Source organism: Chiloscyllium plagiosum, unplaced genomic scaffold (assembly GCF_037043375.1).
Source record: "Chiloscyllium plagiosum isolate Xiang-an unplaced genomic scaffold, Cpla_swu_hap1 HiC_scaffold_10, whole genome shotgun sequence".
Taxonomy (NCBI): Eukaryota; Metazoa; Chordata; class Chondrichthyes; order Orectolobiformes; family Hemiscylliidae; genus Chiloscyllium; species Chiloscyllium plagiosum.
In genome coordinates, this window is record NW_028270148.1 from 1,918,025 (window position 1) to 1,935,508 (window position 17,484).

At 44.1% G+C, this 17,484-nt stretch overlaps 1 protein-coding gene across 3 annotated transcripts in view; it reads right to left on the reverse strand.

The window, feature by feature from the left end:
- Positions 1 to 17,484, reverse strand: part of LOC122553146 (protein EFR3 homolog B-like) — a 211,183-nt gene that overhangs the window by 50,243 nt on the left and 143,456 nt on the right. For all 3 annotated transcript variants that reach the window (XM_087991014.1, XM_087991015.1, XM_087991017.1), the window contains exons 18-20: positions 11,862 to 11,989; positions 11,236 to 11,327; positions 3,208 to 3,256 (exon numbers count right to left, since the gene is read on the reverse strand). In XM_087991014.1, the coding sequence (XP_087847140.1) occupies positions 3,208 to 3,256; positions 11,236 to 11,327; positions 11,862 to 11,989 (269 nt within the window). The remainder of the gene's footprint in view (positions 1 to 3,207; positions 3,257 to 11,235; positions 11,328 to 11,861; positions 11,990 to 17,484) is intronic.

Below are 17,484 nucleotides of genomic sequence, written 5' to 3' on the forward strand. Positions count from 1 at the left end.
AATGGATTTCACAGGGCCACTACCACCTTCCCGTAGGAAAACATACTGCCTGGTTATCATGGACCAATTCACCCGGTGGGTAGAGGCATTCCCCACCAAATACTGTACTGCTAGTAGTAGTGGATGGAAAGTGTTCCGCCTGGGGATCAGTAACCAGTAGTGTCTCGGTGACATGGTGTGGGCTGGTGTAGCCCAGAGTGGAACACTCTCGGTGACATGGTGTGGGCTGGTGTAGCCCAGAGTGAAACACTCTCGGTGACATGGTGTGGGCTGGTGTAGCCCAGAGTGGAACACTCTTGGTGACATGGTGTGGGCTGGTGTAGCCCAGAGTGGAACACTCTTGGTGACATGGTGTGGGCTGGTGTAGCCCAGAGTGGAACACTCTCGGTGACATGGCATGGTGTGCTCCTTTGATGCTGCCTGACCTGCTGTGCTTTTCCAGCACCACACTCTCGACTCTAATCTCCAGTATCTGCAGTCCTCACTTTTGCCCATGGACAGCGTCCCACTCCGGGCTACCCCAGCTCATGCCATGTTATAAAGCTCCAGGCGTCACCAGCCCACATCATGCTGCACAGTTTGAATGATTGATTCATTCATTTATTGTCACATGTACCAAAGTACAGTGAAAACCTTTGTTTACGAGCAGTACAAGCAGATCATAATAAGCAAGGATGTACAGTTCAAAATATCTGAGACAGAGGCATACAAATTACACTGCTTATCGAGGCTAGCAAGTCAATTCATCCGTCTAATATTGGCTGGGAAGAAGCTGTTTCTGAACCTGCTGTTGCATGCGTTCAGGCTTCTGTGTCTTCTGCCTGACGGAAGAGGTCGTAGGTGATCATCACTGGAGTGTCGGTGTTGACAGCCTTTCCGTGGCAGCAAGCCATGTAAATAGAGCCCATAAATGGAAGGTTGTCTTCTGTGATGGCCTGGGCTGTGCACACCACCTTCTATACTTTCTTACGGTCCTGGGAAGAGACGTTGCCATACCAGGCCATTATGCACCTGGACAGTATGGTTTCAATGGTGCATCTGTGAAAGTTGGTGAGGGTCCTTATGGATGTGCCAAATTTCCTGAGCTGTCTGAGGAAGAAGAGGTGTTGTTGTGCCTTCTTGATCATCGCATCTACGTGGGAAGTCCAGGACAGGTTGTCAGTTATGGTCACTCTGAGGAACTCGATGGTGTTGATCCTCTCAACCTTAGTTCCATTGATGTAGATGGGGACATGTTTTCCTCCTTTCTTTCCAAAGTGCCCGACTCTGGGTTACACCAGCTCATGCCATGCTGCAGAGAGAATGTCCTGCTTTGGGTTTCGTACGCCATGCTATGCCGCAGAGAGTGTTCCACTCTGGGCTACACCAGCCCACACCATGTCACCGAGAGTGTTTCACTCTGGACTACACCAGCCCACATTTTGTCACCACGTGTGTCCGGTTCTGGGTTACACCAGCTCACACCAAGTCGCAGACAGTGTCCCACTCCGGGTTTCTATTCCATACCATGCTGCCACTAGGGGTCCACTGCACGTGAATGGTCTCTGCAGCCACCCTGTCTCCAAAAACACTGCCACTGCTCCAAAACCCCTTGAAGCTGCCTCCTGCCAAACAGGTAAGCTTGAGGAAAAGAAAGAAGGGGGTAGAAGGAAAAAGAAAAAATGCAGAGGACAAGCCCAGTCACAGGAGCCCAACCTCTGCCTTTTCCACCGCTGCCACCTTGAGATGTTAACTGGAAATGTTAACTCTGCTTTCTCTCCACAGATGTTATCAGAACTGCTGAGCTTTTCCAGCGATTTCTGTTTTTATTACCTAAATCTCTGGATTACTAATCCAGGGACAACACCACTAAACTATTATCTCCATCTACATGGTCACAAAGAATGAAACCAATTGGTTCACCAATGTCCTGGAGGGAGTGAACATATGGAAGGAGTAGTAGTAGTAGGCCATTTGGCCCCTCAAGCCTGTTTTGCTGTTCACTAAGATCATGGCTGAATGTAAACTCAAATCCATATTTCCACTTATCCTTAATATCTTTCACCTGATTGCTTAACAAGAATCTATCCACCTCTACTTTAAAAATAGTCAAGGACTTTGCTTCCACCACCTTTTCAGGAAAATACTTCAAAAGATTCTCAAATATTTTTCAGGAAAAATCTCATCTATTATCAGTTATCAATGGATGATTCTTGATTTATAATCAATGATCTCTCATTCTAGATTCTCCCCTATGCCCTCTAGTCCTGGACTCCCTGACCCCAGGGAAAAGACTTTGCCTAGAGAGCTATTGGCCAAATGCTGGCAAATGGGACTAGAGTATTTTAGGATATCTGGTCAGCATGGATGAGTTGGTCTAAAAGTCTGTTTCTGTGCTGAAAAACTCTATGACTCCTAATTACCTTTGAAAAGGGATGAGCAAATTATTCAATTGTTTCGAAGAGGATTGTTCAGCATCATTTTCTCAAGACTAACGAAATTTTTAATTTATTCACAGGATGAGGGTGTTGCTGGCTCAGCCAGCATTATTGATCACATTGCTGTCGGTCTGGAGTCACATGTAGTCCAGACTAGGTAAAGATGGCAGCTTCCTTCCCAGGAAGCAGTGAGCAACTGCTGAAATTATTAACCAAATCAGTTTGGGATAATGGCAAACTTTTCATTTGCATACATCAAACTGACATTCATAGTTGTGATTGGTAGGAACACACATCATGCGCTCATCACAACAGCTCGCCTATGTTTGAGGGATATAGGGTGGGTGGCAAACACACATTGTGGCATACACAGTGTCATGTTGTCTCCTCAGACTAAACAGTTGTCCTGAATGAGAGGTACGGGGCCACACCTGCTGCTATGCTTAATGGATGGTCCTGGAGCTCACCTGCCACTGTTTCCTATGACAGGTACTGAATATTACCTGTGACTGTATATAATGGGACGCACTGAACCCTATGTGTTGCTGTGTTTAATGGGACATACTGGATTTACCTGTTGTTGATTTTTCATGGGAGGTACTGGGCCCTACCTGTTGCTGTGTTTAATTGGAGATACTGGACTTACCTGTTCCTATGTTTAATAGGTGGTACTGGAGCTTACGTGTTGCTGGTTTTAGTGGGAGATACTGAAGTTTACCTACCACTGGTTTTAATGGGGGATATTGGAGCTTTCCTATTTTTGGTTTTACTGGGAGGTACTGGAACTTACCGATAGCTTTCTTCAGTGTTTCATATGTAATCTCCTCAGCTGGCATTTTCTGTAATGGGGAACAGATATTATAAAATCACTCAGATCCTGATATATGAACACAACATACCTGTTAACAATGGACTCAATTGCATTTAAATATACATTAAGTGAGCAAAGATTAATAAACACAAAGTAACTGATTTTAGTTGATCTGTATTTTGTATTAGTTAAACAGTGAGTCCACCCAGGAAAAAACACTCAGTTCACTCATTGGTTGCGATTTAAGAGATTTCTCGATGCATCAACATGATTTTTAAAATTTCTTATATTCCCTCAAAGTGTGATTGCTAAATTAATGCAATCAATCCAAGAGGATCTCTGAACTCACTCAGGCCAAGTGCTCACTCAGACTGTTGCTCCTAATCCAAGCAAAGTTCATCAAACTAAAATGGCTACAGCACAGAATGATCCCATTTGATATCGTACCTGAGCTAACTCTTTGCCAGAGCAATGTAAAATTAAGCTGGCTGCTTGCATGTGTCATAGCTCTGTATCTTCCTTTGCTTCAAAAATTTATCTACTCCATTACTAGATCCAATTGTCTCTGAATTCACCATCTCTTATAGCAATGCATTCCATGATCCAAAAAACCTAGTTCAAAGGTATTTCTCCTACCCTTGTCACCAAGGCTACAACCAGAGGAAATAGTTTCTTATTCAACCATCAAAACAGGCCAAAGCCTCCATTAGTTTACTTTCTCTCCTGCTTTGAAGTGGTCCCAGTATCATTTCTCTTTTCATAACTCTGGTTTCCTCTCTCTGATCCATATGAAACAAGGAGCAGGAATAGATCAGAGAACCCATACAGCCTGCTCTATCATTCAGTACAGGCATGGCTGATCTTTGACTTCAACCCACCCATCTCACCTACTTCCCATATAACTTCAATCCCCAAGAGACCAAAAGTCTGTTTATTTCATTCTTAAAAATATTCAAAGATGGAGCATCCATAAACCTCCTGGGACTGAATTCTGATGATTCAAAACTTTTTGAGTGAGGAAGGTTTTCCTCATTTCACTTAAATGATTGACTTAAATGAATAAAGACATTAGGTTCTCGTCAAGAATGAAAAAGTATCAAATATTAGATATAAACAACTGGGTTCAAGTGAATATCTTGAACAATGTAAAGAGTGTACCGGCTTTCTTAAGAGGGAAATCAGGAAGGCAAGGATATGGGATAGCCTTGGCAAATAAGGCAAAGGATAATCCAAAGAGATTCTACAAGTAGAGTACATTAAGAGCAAAAGAGCAACAAGAGAGAGAGTACTGTCCCCTAAAAATCAAGAAGGCTGTCTTTGTGTTGAATCTTAGGAGATGTGAGAGATATTAAATTAATATTTTGCATCAGTTTTTATTGTGGAGGAAAAGAAATGAAGGCTAGATAATTCACGGAAATAGATATTGATATTTTAAAAACAGTTTACATTACATAAGACGATGTATCAGAGGTCTTCGAAAACATAAAGGTGGTTAAATCTCCAGGAATTGGACCGCAGGGTCTGTTTCCATGCTGTGCAGTTCTATGACCTGATCCAGTGTATCCCAGGCCTTTGTGGAAAGTTAGGAAGGAAATTGTGGGAAATTGCTTCTTGCAGAAATATTTGTATCATCTATAAATACGGTGAGGTGCTGAATGTCTGGAGAATGGCTAATGCTGTACCGTTGTTTAAGAAAGGATCTAAGTAGAAGCCTGAGAACCAAAGACCTGTGAGTCTGACTGTGGTGCTGGGTAAGTTGTTGAAAGTGATTCTGAAAGATAACATTTATATGTATTTGGAGAGGCAAGGAATGATCAGGGATATTCAGAATGGTTTTGTGCAAAGGTAAACATATCGCACAAACTTGATTGAGTTTTTTGAAGAAGTAACCTAGAGATTGATGACAGGATACATTGTTTATTTAGTAAAGCCTTTGACAAGGTTCCACATGGTAGACTAATTAGTAAAGTTAGATCACATGGGATTCAGGGTGAGCTTGCCAATTAGATACAAAGTTGGTTTAATGGCAGGAGACAGAGTGATGGTGCAGGGTTGTTTTTCGGACTGGAAGCCTGTGACCAGCTATTCCCCACAGACCACTTTTGTTTGTCATTTATAGAAATGATTAACTTGAAAATATAGAAAGCATGATTAATAAATTGGAAGATAACACCAGGTTTGGTGGCATAGTGATAGTGAAGAAGGTTATCATAGAATCAGAGAATCTCTACAGTGTGGAAACAGGCAATTTGGCCCAACAGGTCCACATTGACCCTCCAAACAGTAACCCACCCAGACCCATTCTGCTACCCTATTATTCTTCATTCACCCCTGACTAATGCACCTGACCTTCATCTCCCTGAACACTATGGACAATTTAGCATGGCCAATTCCTGCACATCTTTGGACTGTGGGAGGAAACCGGAGCACCCGGAAGAAACCCACGCAGGCACGGGGAAGAATGTGCAAACTCCACACAGACAGTCTCCCAAAGTTGAAATTGAATCCGGGTCCCTAGCACTGTGAGGCAGCAGTGCTCTTGATAAATTGGGCCATGGGCTAAGAAGTGATAGATGGAGTTTAATTTGGATAAATGTGAGATATTGCATTTTGGTAAAACAAACAAAGGCAGGACTTATACAATTAAAAGTAGGGCCCTGGGCAGTGTTGTAGCCAGAGAGAACTAGAGGTTCAGGTATATAATTCTTTGAAGTTTACAAACCATATAGACAGGATAGGTTTGTTCAGCATGCTTGCCTTCATTACTCAGACCTTTGAATTTAGGAGTTGGGGAGATATGTTGAGGTTTGTGAGGCCTCCTCTGCAGTATTGTGTCCATTTCTGGTCATCCTGTTATAGGAAGGATATATTAAGCTGGAGGGGGTTCATAAGAAATTTACCGGGATGTTGCTTGGAATGGAGGGTTTGAGTTATAACAAGAGGTTCGATAACCTGGGACTTTTTCACTGGATGGTAGAAGGTTGAGAGATTTATAAAATAATGAGCGGTTTAGATAAGGTGAATTGCAGGGGTCTTTTTCCTAGGGTGGGGGATTTCAAGACTAGGATCTATATTTTTAAGGTGAGAGGCGAAAGATTTAAAAAAGGCATGAGGGGTAATTTGATTCCACAGAGAATGGTTCGTGTGTAGAATGAACTTCCAGAGGAAGCGATGGATGAAAGTACAGTTACAATGTTTAAAAGATATTTAGATAAGTACATGAATAAGAAAGGTTTGGAGGGATATGGAAGGTGGGGCGAGATTAGTTTAGAATTATGGTTGGTATGAACTGGTTGGACTGAAGGGTGTGTTTCCATAATATATGACTCTATAATTCCTCACCCTGAGACTGTTCTTGTGATGTTGAAGGTGTGTACTATACCTTTAAGAGAGAGAGAAAGCTGTTCTGAACTGAGCCATTATAACCATCTGTGGATATAATTAAAATGGCAGTCCCAGTGTGTACTGAAAAACTGAAAACTTTTTTAAAAATTCATTTGTGGGACTTGGGTGTCACTGGTTGGCCAGCATTGATGGCCTGTCCCTATTTGACTTTTGAGATGGTAGCGGTAAAGCTGCCTTCTTGAATCACTGCAGTCCACTTGCTGTGGCTTAGCCCACAATACTGGTCGGGAGGGAATTCCAGGTTTTTGACCCAATGACTGTGAAGGAACGGCAGTATATTTCCAAGTCAGGATGGTGAGTGGCTTGGAAGGGAACTTGCAGGGGGTGGTGTTCCCAAATACTTGCTACCCTTGTCCTTCTAGGTGGATGTGGTCATGGGTTTGGAAGGCACTGTCTAAGGATCTTTGGTAAATTGCTACAGTGCATCAATTGCTGCTGAGTACTGGTGCTGGAGGAATTGAATGTTTACAGATGTGTGCCAATCAAGCGGGTTGCTTTGTCCTGGATGGTGTCAAGATTCTTGAGTGTTGTTGGAGCTGCCCCCATCCAGGCAAGTGGGGACTATTCCATCACACTCCTGACTTGTCCTTGTAGCTGGTGGATAGGCTTTGGGGTATCAGGAGGTGACTTACTTGCCGTAGTATCCCGAGTCTCTGACCTGCTCTTGTAGCCACTGTGTTATGTGGTGAGTCCAGTTGAGTTTCTGGTCAAGGGTAGATCCAAGAATGTTGACAGTGAGGGATTCAGTGATGATAATATCATTGAATGTCAAGGGACAGTGGTTAGAGTGGTTCTAATTGGTGATGGTCATTGCGTGGCATTTGTGTAGCACGAATGTTACTTACCATTTGTTGGCCTAAGCCTGGATATTGTCCAAATCTTGTTGCAATTGAGCACGGATTGCTTCAGTATCTGAGAAGTTGCAAATGGTGCTGAACACTGTGCAATCATCAGAGAACATTCCCATTTCTGACCTTATGACAGAGGGAAGGTCATTGATGAAGCAGCTGAAGATGGTTGGGCCTGGGACACTACCCTGAGAGGCTCCTGCATCCTGCAGAGATGTCCTGGAAATGACTGACCCTCCACAACCACAACCATCTTCCTTTATGGCAGGCATGACTCAAACCAGTGGAATGTTTGCCCCGATGCCCATTGCCAGGGTTTTGCCAGGGTTCCTTGACGCCACACTCGGTCAGATGTGGCCTGATGTCAAGGGCTGTCCCTCTCCCCTCCCCTCTGGAATTCAGCTCTTTTGTCCATGTTTGACCCAAGGCTGTAATGAGGTCAGGAGCAAAGTGACTCTGGTGAAACTCAAACTGGGCGCCACTGAACAGGTTATTGCTGAGCAGGAGCTGCTTGATAGCACTGTTGATGACCCTTTCCATCACTTTATTGATGATGGAGAGTGGATTAATTGGGCAGTAATTGGTCGATTTGGATTTGTCCTGCTTTTTGTGTACAGGACATACCTGGGCAATTATCCACATTGTCGGATAGATGCCAGTGTTATAACTGTAATGGAACAGCTTGGCTAGGGGGGCGGTAAGTTCCGGAGCACACGTCTTCAGTATTATTGCCAGATTGTTATCAGAGCCCATTGCTTTTGCAGTATCCAGTACCTCCAGCTGTTTCTTGATATCATGTGGAGTGAATTGAATTGGCTGGAGACTGGTATCTGTGATGCTGGGGACCACTGGAGGGGCCCAAGATGGATCATCCACTTGGCACTTCTGACTGAAGATTGTTGTGAATGCATCAGCCTTATCTTTTGCACTGATGTGTTGGGCTTCTTCATTATTGAAGATGGGGATATTTGTGGAGCCTCCTCCTCCAGTGAGTTGTTTAATTGTCCACCATCATTCATAACTGGATGTGGAAGGGCTGCAGAACTTAGATTTGATCCATTGGTTGTAGGATCACTTACATTTGCTGTTCATGCTGCTTGGCATACATGTAATCCTGTTTGATAGCTTCACCAGATTGGCACCTCATTCTTACAAATGTGTTACATTTGCCTGTGAAATGGATATCTGAGTTTTAGTTGCTGTTTTGACAACAACTTGAATTTAACCAATCAGTTTACATTATGCCCCAGGATACTAAAACCCAATTGAGTGCAAAAGTATTGCTTTGCCAATATCAAACCAATGAGATGATCTGATGTTGGAGGGGAATAAGAATTGAATTGAATTGAGGCACAGTGAAAAGCTTTGTCTTGCGAGCAATACAGGCAGATCACTGAGTTAAGTAGCATAGATAAGTAAATAATAGGTAAACAGCAGCAAAAACCAAAACACAGGTACAGGAAAATGTTAAGAGTTTGTAAGTCCATTCAGTATTCTAAATACTGTAAGGTAGAAACTGTTACAAAACTGGTTGGTGCATGTGTTCAGGCTTCTATACCTTCTCCCTGATGGTAGAGGTTGTAGAAAAACATTGCCAGGGTGGGATGGATTTTTGAGAATGCTGACGGCCTTTCCTTGACAGTGGGCCTGGTAGGTGGATTCTATAGATGGGAGGTTGGCCTTTGTGATTGTCCGTGCCGGGTTCACCACTCTCTGTAACCGTCTCCAATCTTGAATGGTACAGTTACCATACCAGGTAGTGATACATCCAGACAGAATGCTCTTGATGGCGCACTTATAAAAGTTGGCAAGGGTATTTGCCATCATGCCAAATTTCCTCAGCTGCCTGAGGAAGAAGACCCGTTGTTGGGCCTTTGTAACTAGTGCATCCACATGAAGAGTCCAAGAAAGCTTGTTGTGGATGACCACTCCCAAGAGCTTGACACTCTCCACTCATTCCGCCTCTGTGCTGTTAATGTGTAGGGGGGCAGGAGTGACATCCCGCCAAAAGTCAATAATGAGTTCCTTGGTTTTGCTGGCATTGAGAACGAGGTTGTTCTTGGTGCACCATTTTTCCAGGACTTCCACCTCCCGTCTGTAGCCTGTTTCATCGCCATCTGAGATTCGACCGACTATGGTGGTGTCATCAGCGAACATGTAATATGGCAGTCTGGTATTTGGTGACGCAGTCATGGGTATACAGTGAGTACAGTAGGGGGCTGAGTATGCACCCAGGGGGCTCCAGTGTTGAATGCTAGTAAGTATTGTCCCCAATCTTCACTGATTGTGGCCTGTGGGTCAGGAAACCGAGGATCCAGTTGCAGAGAATGGGGCTTAGTCCGAGATCACTAAGTTCAGTAATCAGTCTCTGTAGACATTTTGAAAATTGGCCAGAGAGTAACTGCTGTAGAGAGAGAAAAACTCCTGGAGAGCTAATTGCCCGTCTAACATCTTGCTCTCAAACAAATCAAAAAACACCCTCTATCAAAGGTACCTTTCATGCGAAACACACTGACAGTAAAAAGAAAGAAGGGGACCAGGGGTGGTCAGCAGCCGGAAGAGTGAAAACACAGAAGAAGACATAGACTATGTGGTTTTGAAATTAAGTTGATGTAATTTTATGAATTGTCTTATCAGAATTGATTATTATTATTAATTGGAACAGCATTATTTTTATAGATTTGGAGGCAGATATAAGCAGTTAAGAGAAAAGAAGGGGGAGGCTTAGATTTGTGAATATTTGTTGTTTAATGTGCACTTTTAGAGTTAGAAATAGATTGATGTTATTTTCTTTAAATAGTGGAATTTGGGAGTTCTCTGTCACTCATTTTAACAGATTACGAGGCGAGATGAGCTTTTCTGGGTGTTTGGTTAATGAACAGAAAAGGTTCGCCTCCGTGTCGTAACACTGCCTGCGTGTCCTAGATTCCCTTGCCGGCAGAAATAACCTCTCAGTGTCTACCATACCAAACGTCTTCAGAATTATGTATGTTTCAATAAGATCACCTTCTCATTCCTCTGAACTCCAGAAAGTATTGATCCAATTTACGCAGCCTCCCATCATAGGGCAACTATGCCACTGCTACTGCAAGTAAATTCTTCTTTAAATAAAAGAACAAAACTGTATCGGGTGCTCGATGTATAGTCTCACCAATGCCTTGTACAATTGTGTCAAGCCATCTTTACTCTTACACACCAATAAACTTGCAACAAATGCATAAGTCCTTCATCAGAAATGTGCTGCCTGACCTGCTGTACTTTTCTAGCAGCACACTCTTGACTCTGATCTCCAGTATCTGCAGTCCTCACTTTCTCACCTTACTATGGGAAGGATATTATTAAACTGGAAAGAGTATAGAATACATTTACAAGGTCTGAGTTATAGGGAAAGATTGGACAAGCTAGGACTTTTTTTTACAGCGTAGGAGACTGAGGGGAGATCTTATAGAAAATTAAGAGGAAAAGCGAATCTGAGGAGCAACATTTTTACAAGAGGTGGTATGCATATGGAATGAGCTGCCAGTGGATGTGGTTGACGTGGATATATTAACAACACTTAAAGGAATTTGGACAAATACAGGGTAGGAAAGGTTTCGAAGGAAATGGGCTTAGCTTTGAAGGACATTTTGATCGGCATAAACCAGTTTGGGCCAAAGGGCCTGTCTCCTTGCTGTAGGAATCTATGACTATAATTAATATCTTGCAGTATTTAATACAAATTTATCATTACATCTTCATATAAGAAGGGACTTACCTCCTCTTTTTCTGGACTGTTGCGTGACTCCACTTCCACTTGTAGTGAGATAGTCTCTCCAATGCTCTTTCGCTTTGATAAACGGTCCTCTTCTGTGAGGCAGCATGCACAAGACATTAGTTTTTTTCAAAAGGATTCATTTTGAAAGGTAGCTCAAAGAAATAACTGTCTGTGAAAAAAGAGCTTATTCCCTCTGGCCAGTTTGTATCCTACATCTCTCTTCCCCAACTACATCTCTGAGACACAATGACGAGGTAGCATAGGATAATTAGAATGGGATCTTCGCAAATCTTAGCTACATGGATTCCATCACTGTCATGATCTGGTTCTGATTAAGTGCCAAGGGAAGCCACAGAAACATTTCCTTTCTTTCTCTAAGCCTGTGTGAATTTCACAAGTTGTTTCTAAGTATCAAATTTCTTATTCCAAGTATCTCAGACCTGTATCATCATAGCCACCCTAGGTTAGTAACTCTTGGACTTATCTTTCACTCAACGATATTCATGCTACAGGATAACAGCTGGGAATCCCGTTAGGTTGAGAAGCCAATTATTGATACATTTCCCAAGTATTGTCTGGCAGTTAGTTGATACAGGAGAAAGTAAAAATTTATTACAGTCCCATACCTGTGAATTGTGGAATATAGGGTATTCCCAATCTATCAGAGCTGTAGCCGCTGCCTGCCAGAACTTCACTGATCTTACTCTGCAGGAATAGCAAATCCTTCTCTAATCTGTCCATAGAATTGGGTACGCTGTGGAAAAGAGAAACACAAGATGGTCAGCAGCAAGGATGTATAAGGACCCAGGAGGAAATGGTGGGAAGTTGCTACACCAGATTAATATTCTTGAGGAATAAACTGATGATCTGCAAACGTGAATCGAAATCTATTATGGCAGTCGAGGAGCTTAAGTTCATAGCAGAGAGAAACATAAAAGATAGGAGCAGGAGTAAGCCATTCAACCCCTTGAGCCTGCTCCACCATTCAATATGGCCATTGAGCTCAATACCCTAATTCTACCCTCCCGTCCCATATCCCTTGATCCTTTTAGCTAATTACCACATGCCATCCTCCCTCAGCTAATGAATCAGTACTTCCCTATGTTGAGTAACACTTGGAGGAAGCACTGAAGGTGGCAAGGGTGCAAAATGTATTCTGGGTGGGGAATTTCAATGTTACCAAGACTGGTTTGGCAGGAGTACTCCTGATTGAGCTGGTTGAGTCCTAAAGGACATAGCTGATTGGCTGGGTCTGCAGCAGGTTGTGAGGGAGCCAACAAGACGGAAACATGTGCTTGACCTCATTCTTGGTAAAAACAATGACTGCAGATGATGGAAACCAGATTCTGGATTAGAGTGGTGCTGGAAAAGCACAGCAGTTCAGGCAGCATCCGAGGAGCAGGAAAACGTCGATTTTCCCGCTCCTTGGATGCTGCTTGACCTCATTCTTACCAATCTGCTGGCTTCAGATGCATCTATCAGTGGTCATTAAGAGTGACCACTGCAAAATCCTTGTGGATACAAAGTCATGTCTTCACTTCACTATCATGTTGTGTGGCACTATAACTGCTAAATGGGATAGACATTGAACAGGAGAAAGTGAGGTCTGCAGATGCTGGAGATCAAAGTTGAAACTTTATTGCTGGAACAGCACAGCAGGTCAGGCAGCATCCAGGGAACAGGAGATTCGACGTTTCGGGCACAGGCCCTTCTTCAGGAATGAGCAGAGAGTGTTCAGCAGGAGAAGATAAAAGGTAGGGAGGAGAGACTTGGAGGAGGGGCGTTGGAAATGTGATAGGTGGAAAGTGGTCAAGGTGAGGGTGATAGGTCGGAGTAGGATGGAGGCGGAGAGGTCAAGAAGAAGACTGCAGGTCAGGAAGGCGGTGCCGGGCTGGAGGGATTCGGCTGAGACAAGGTGGGGGGAGGGGGGATGAAGAAACTGGTGAAGTTCAAGTTCATCCCCTGTGGTTGGAGGGTTCCCAGTTGGAAGATAAGACGCTCCTCCTCCGACTGTCGCGTTGTTGTGGTTTGGCGGTGGATGAGTCCAATGACCTGCATATCCTCGGTGGAGTGGGAGGGGGAGTTGAAATGCTGTGCTACAGGGTGGTTGGGTTGGTTCGTCCGGGTGGCCCAGAGGTGCTCTCTGAATCGCTCCGCAAGTAGGCGGCCTGTCTCCCCAATATAGAGGAGGCCACACCGGCTGCAGCGGATGCAGTAGATGATGTGGGTGGAGGTGCAGGTGAATCTGTGGCGGATATGGAAGATTCCTTTGGGGCCTTGGAGAGAAGTGAGGGGGGAGGTGTGGGCGCAGGTGTTGCACCTCCTGCGGTTGCAAGGGAAGGTGCCGGGAGTGGAGGTTGGGTCGGTGGGGGGTGTGGATCTGACAAGGGAGTCGCGGAGGGAGTGGTCTCTACGGAAAGCTGATAGGGGAGGGGAGGGAAATATATCCTTGGTGCTGGGGTCTGTTTGGAGGTGGCGGAAGTGACGGCGGATGATGCGCTGTACATGGAGATTGGTGGGGTGGTAGGTGAGGACCAGTGGGGTTCTGTCCTGGTGGCGGTTGGAGGGGCGGGGCTCAAGGGCGGAGGAGCGGGAAGTGGAGGAGATGCGGTGGAGGGCACCATCGACCACGTCGGGGGGGAAATTGCGGTCCTTGAAGAAGGAGGCCATCTGTGTTGTACGTATTTTGAACTGGTCCTCCTGGGAGCAGATGCGGCGGAGACGAAGGAATTGGGAGAATGGGATGGCGTTTTTACAGGGGGCAGGATGGGAGGAGGTGTAGTCCAGGTAGCTGTGGGAGTCGGTTGGTTTGTAGTAGATGTCCGTGTTGATTCGGTCGCCTGAGATAGAAACAGAAAGGTCTAGGAAGGGGAGGGAGGAGTCCGAGACTGTCCAGGTGAATTTGAGGTCGGGGTGGAAGGTGTTAGTGTAGTGGATGAACTGTTCAACCTCCTCGTGGGAGCACGAGGTAGCGCCGATACAGTCATCAATGTAGCGAAGGAAAAGATGGGGGGTGGGGCCAGTGTAGTTGCGGAAGATGGATTGTTCCACATACCCTACGAAGAGGCAGGCATAGCTGGGGCATCACATCACTATTTGGGAAGCTTGACTCGTTTGAACATGCCATCGAAGGCTGGGCCCAAGTGTGTGGAAAGAATGTGTTCATTTTTCCAGGCAAATGACATTGGGGCAAACGAAAGGCAACAAGTAATTCTCCTTGTGGACCTGCAGCTTTTTCCGTTATTAGAAGTGTAACTTTCACTGAGCACCAGATACTAAAACCTTTCAAGAATTTATGAATTTAACTAAGGAATATTACAACCCTATGCCTCCTTTAATTCTGAGACATTATCAGTTTCACTCTACAGTTCGAAAACGAGGAGAATCTGTGTCGTGATGTTTGATGAGGTTAAGATGACTGGCAGAGGCATGTGACTTTGATTTGACCCTTAATGAGATGCTGAGAGACACTTTGGTATGTGGGATTAATGATGTAACCATGCAAAAGTGCCTACTCACTGAAGCCCAAGTGGACTTCAAACAGACATGACAACTGATTTTGTCATTAGAAAATGCGGCAAGTGGGGCATATGAATTAGAATAGAAGAATTCAATTTATTGTCACGTATACTCAAGTACAGGAGTACAGTGAAAAGTTTACAATGTCAGCCAAATGGTGCCCCCTTAGGTACAAAGTACCCAGGTACATATCTTAGATACAATGTCGAGACAGAATGTTACATTACTTTATAGTTATTCATTGCATAAGTTAGAAAAATAAGCAATAAAGATAAAAAGATAAACATTACACTGTGTAAAATGCCTCATAGCTGAAGCCCAACTGGACTTTGAACAAGCACCTAACTTTTGTCATGACAAAATGGGGCTTCTGATGAAAGTGAACACCTTCGCCAGACCAAATGAGCTTGTGAATACAGGCAGTTCTGCTATAACGCTGCTGTTGTGTTTCTGTGATTCTGTGTTATAGAAAATTGTGCAACAGAGATAATGGGGACTATGGGAAAAACATGGTTAGAGGCAAACCATCAAAAATATCAATAAAAATCAAAACCAAAAATAATAGTTAGCCTAACACAAATGATAGCACGGTCAAGCAAATTTTGACTTGTTGTAACTGACCTGTTGTGTGGTACTGTATAGTGCAATTCAACAGAATCTTCAACTGACTACTCTTGATTAGCATCTATACCTACTGGCTGCACTACATTCTAGCTATAGTCTAGATTAGAATGGTGCTGGAAAAGCACAGCAGGTCAGGCAGCATCTGAGGAGCAGGAAAATCGACGTTTCGGGCAAAAGCCTTTCATCAGGAATACAGGCATTCTAGCCAGTCTTCTGATCCCATCCAATGATAACACTGCAGAAGTCAGACCCTAGAATGAAACCTGCCTTTGGCTGAATCTTAATTTCTTTCACTAACTGTCAGTTTTGTCAAGTTTTTTCGCAGGTTTCACATCGTGATGCTTAGGGATGTCTATCCCCTCATTTTACATAAACCTGCCTGATTTATTACCTGCCCATCCCTTTGGGGTAGGTAATAAATGGTGTCCCTCTCGCACATTCTGTGGTGCAGTACCATCTTTAGAAAGATACTCAGACAAGAGCTGTCAGTCCGGAACTACCCTGCATCATTCCTGACATTGGCCCTAGACATGGCAGACAATGGAAAATTGCTGCCTCTCATTGTTGGCAAGGACATAGAGATGCTGCTGATGGGAATGGGGTGATGCAGAGGCAGGACGTCTTTTTCTCCCAGGTCAACAAAGGATGCCAACCTTCTGGAACCATGCCAACCTCGACCTTGGTTACCATCCAGGCCAGTACAGTCTCAACAATCTGAAGGAATGCACAGCATGTAAGAAGAAGATCAATGACCTTCTCCAGTCTGCCAGTGAAAGTGCCACCGTTTTCTCATTGATACCTCACACTCTATCTCAGCTACTTTATCCACCATTTCCTGCAACATCTTACCCACTCATTCTCGACCTTGCTAACATCTGACCCCAACTAACCCTGGATCTCTTTTGCACAGCTCCCTCAACCCCTCAGCACATTTCCATACATGCACCAAAAGTAACAATGTGCCACCCATCTTTCTCTCCCTCACCCACTATGTGCAGAATTTCCGGACTCTGACCACCCTGAGCAGCTGACTGACCTTGTCCAAGCCCCTGTACTGGTATTTTTTTGCAGTTGGTTAGCATGGTGATTAGTTACTGAAACAGATTCGCAATGAGTCTACAGGTATTCTTTTACATCTAAACATATTTTTTAAACAAAGAGAAAAAAAGCTCTTGATACAAACAACAAGTCCAAGTTTCAAACTGTGTCCTCAGCTCTGTCCTTTTACAGCTAGTCAATTGCAGGAAAATTTCACTCTTATCTCAAGTGTTTAAGTTTTTAAATTAACAGATTGCTCCCAGCTTCTTGTCCTCAGGCTGTAGAGACATATTCATGATGCTTTTCCAAGTTCAGCAGCACAAACATTTCACAATACCAATCATGAAGCTCTTCATGAGAAAGCGTTCAAGCTGACTGATCACACAATGCTGACGCACAGTCCAGTCCTCTGCGCACCACGACACGTAGTGCCGGGGATGACAATTGTGTAACAGCGAATGGGAATTCGCTTTATAAGAAAAAGAGCGGCAATTCACAAATTGTGTTCCAGACAAATCATGTTTAATAAACGAGTATTATAGGAGAACTACCTGTATCATTTGAGTGAATGCAATTGCATAGCCTCACTCAGACATACCCTGAACAGAGAGACTCTAAGATCTAAGGTAAAAACAAGGACTGCAGATGCTGGAAACCAGAGTCTAGATTAGAGTGGTGCTGGAAAAGCACAGCAGGTCAGGCAGCATCCGAGGAGCAGGAAAATCGACGTTTCGGGCAAAAGGCCTTCATCAGAAATAGAGCAGGGTGCCTGCAGAGTGGAGAGATAAATTTGATGAAGGGCTTTTGCCTTTTCCTGCTCCTTGGATAACCCCAAGGCATTTTATGCGTATGTGAGAAACCTGAGAATGACGAGAACGAGGGTAGGTCCGATCAAGGACAGTAGTGGGAGACTGTGTATTGAGTCGGAAGAGATAGGAGAGGTCTTGAACAAGTACTTCTCTTCAGTATTTACGAACGAGAGGGACCGTATTGTAGAAGAGGAGATTGTGAAATGGACTGGTCAGCTAGAAGAGATACCTGTTAGGAAGGAAGATGTGTTGGACATTT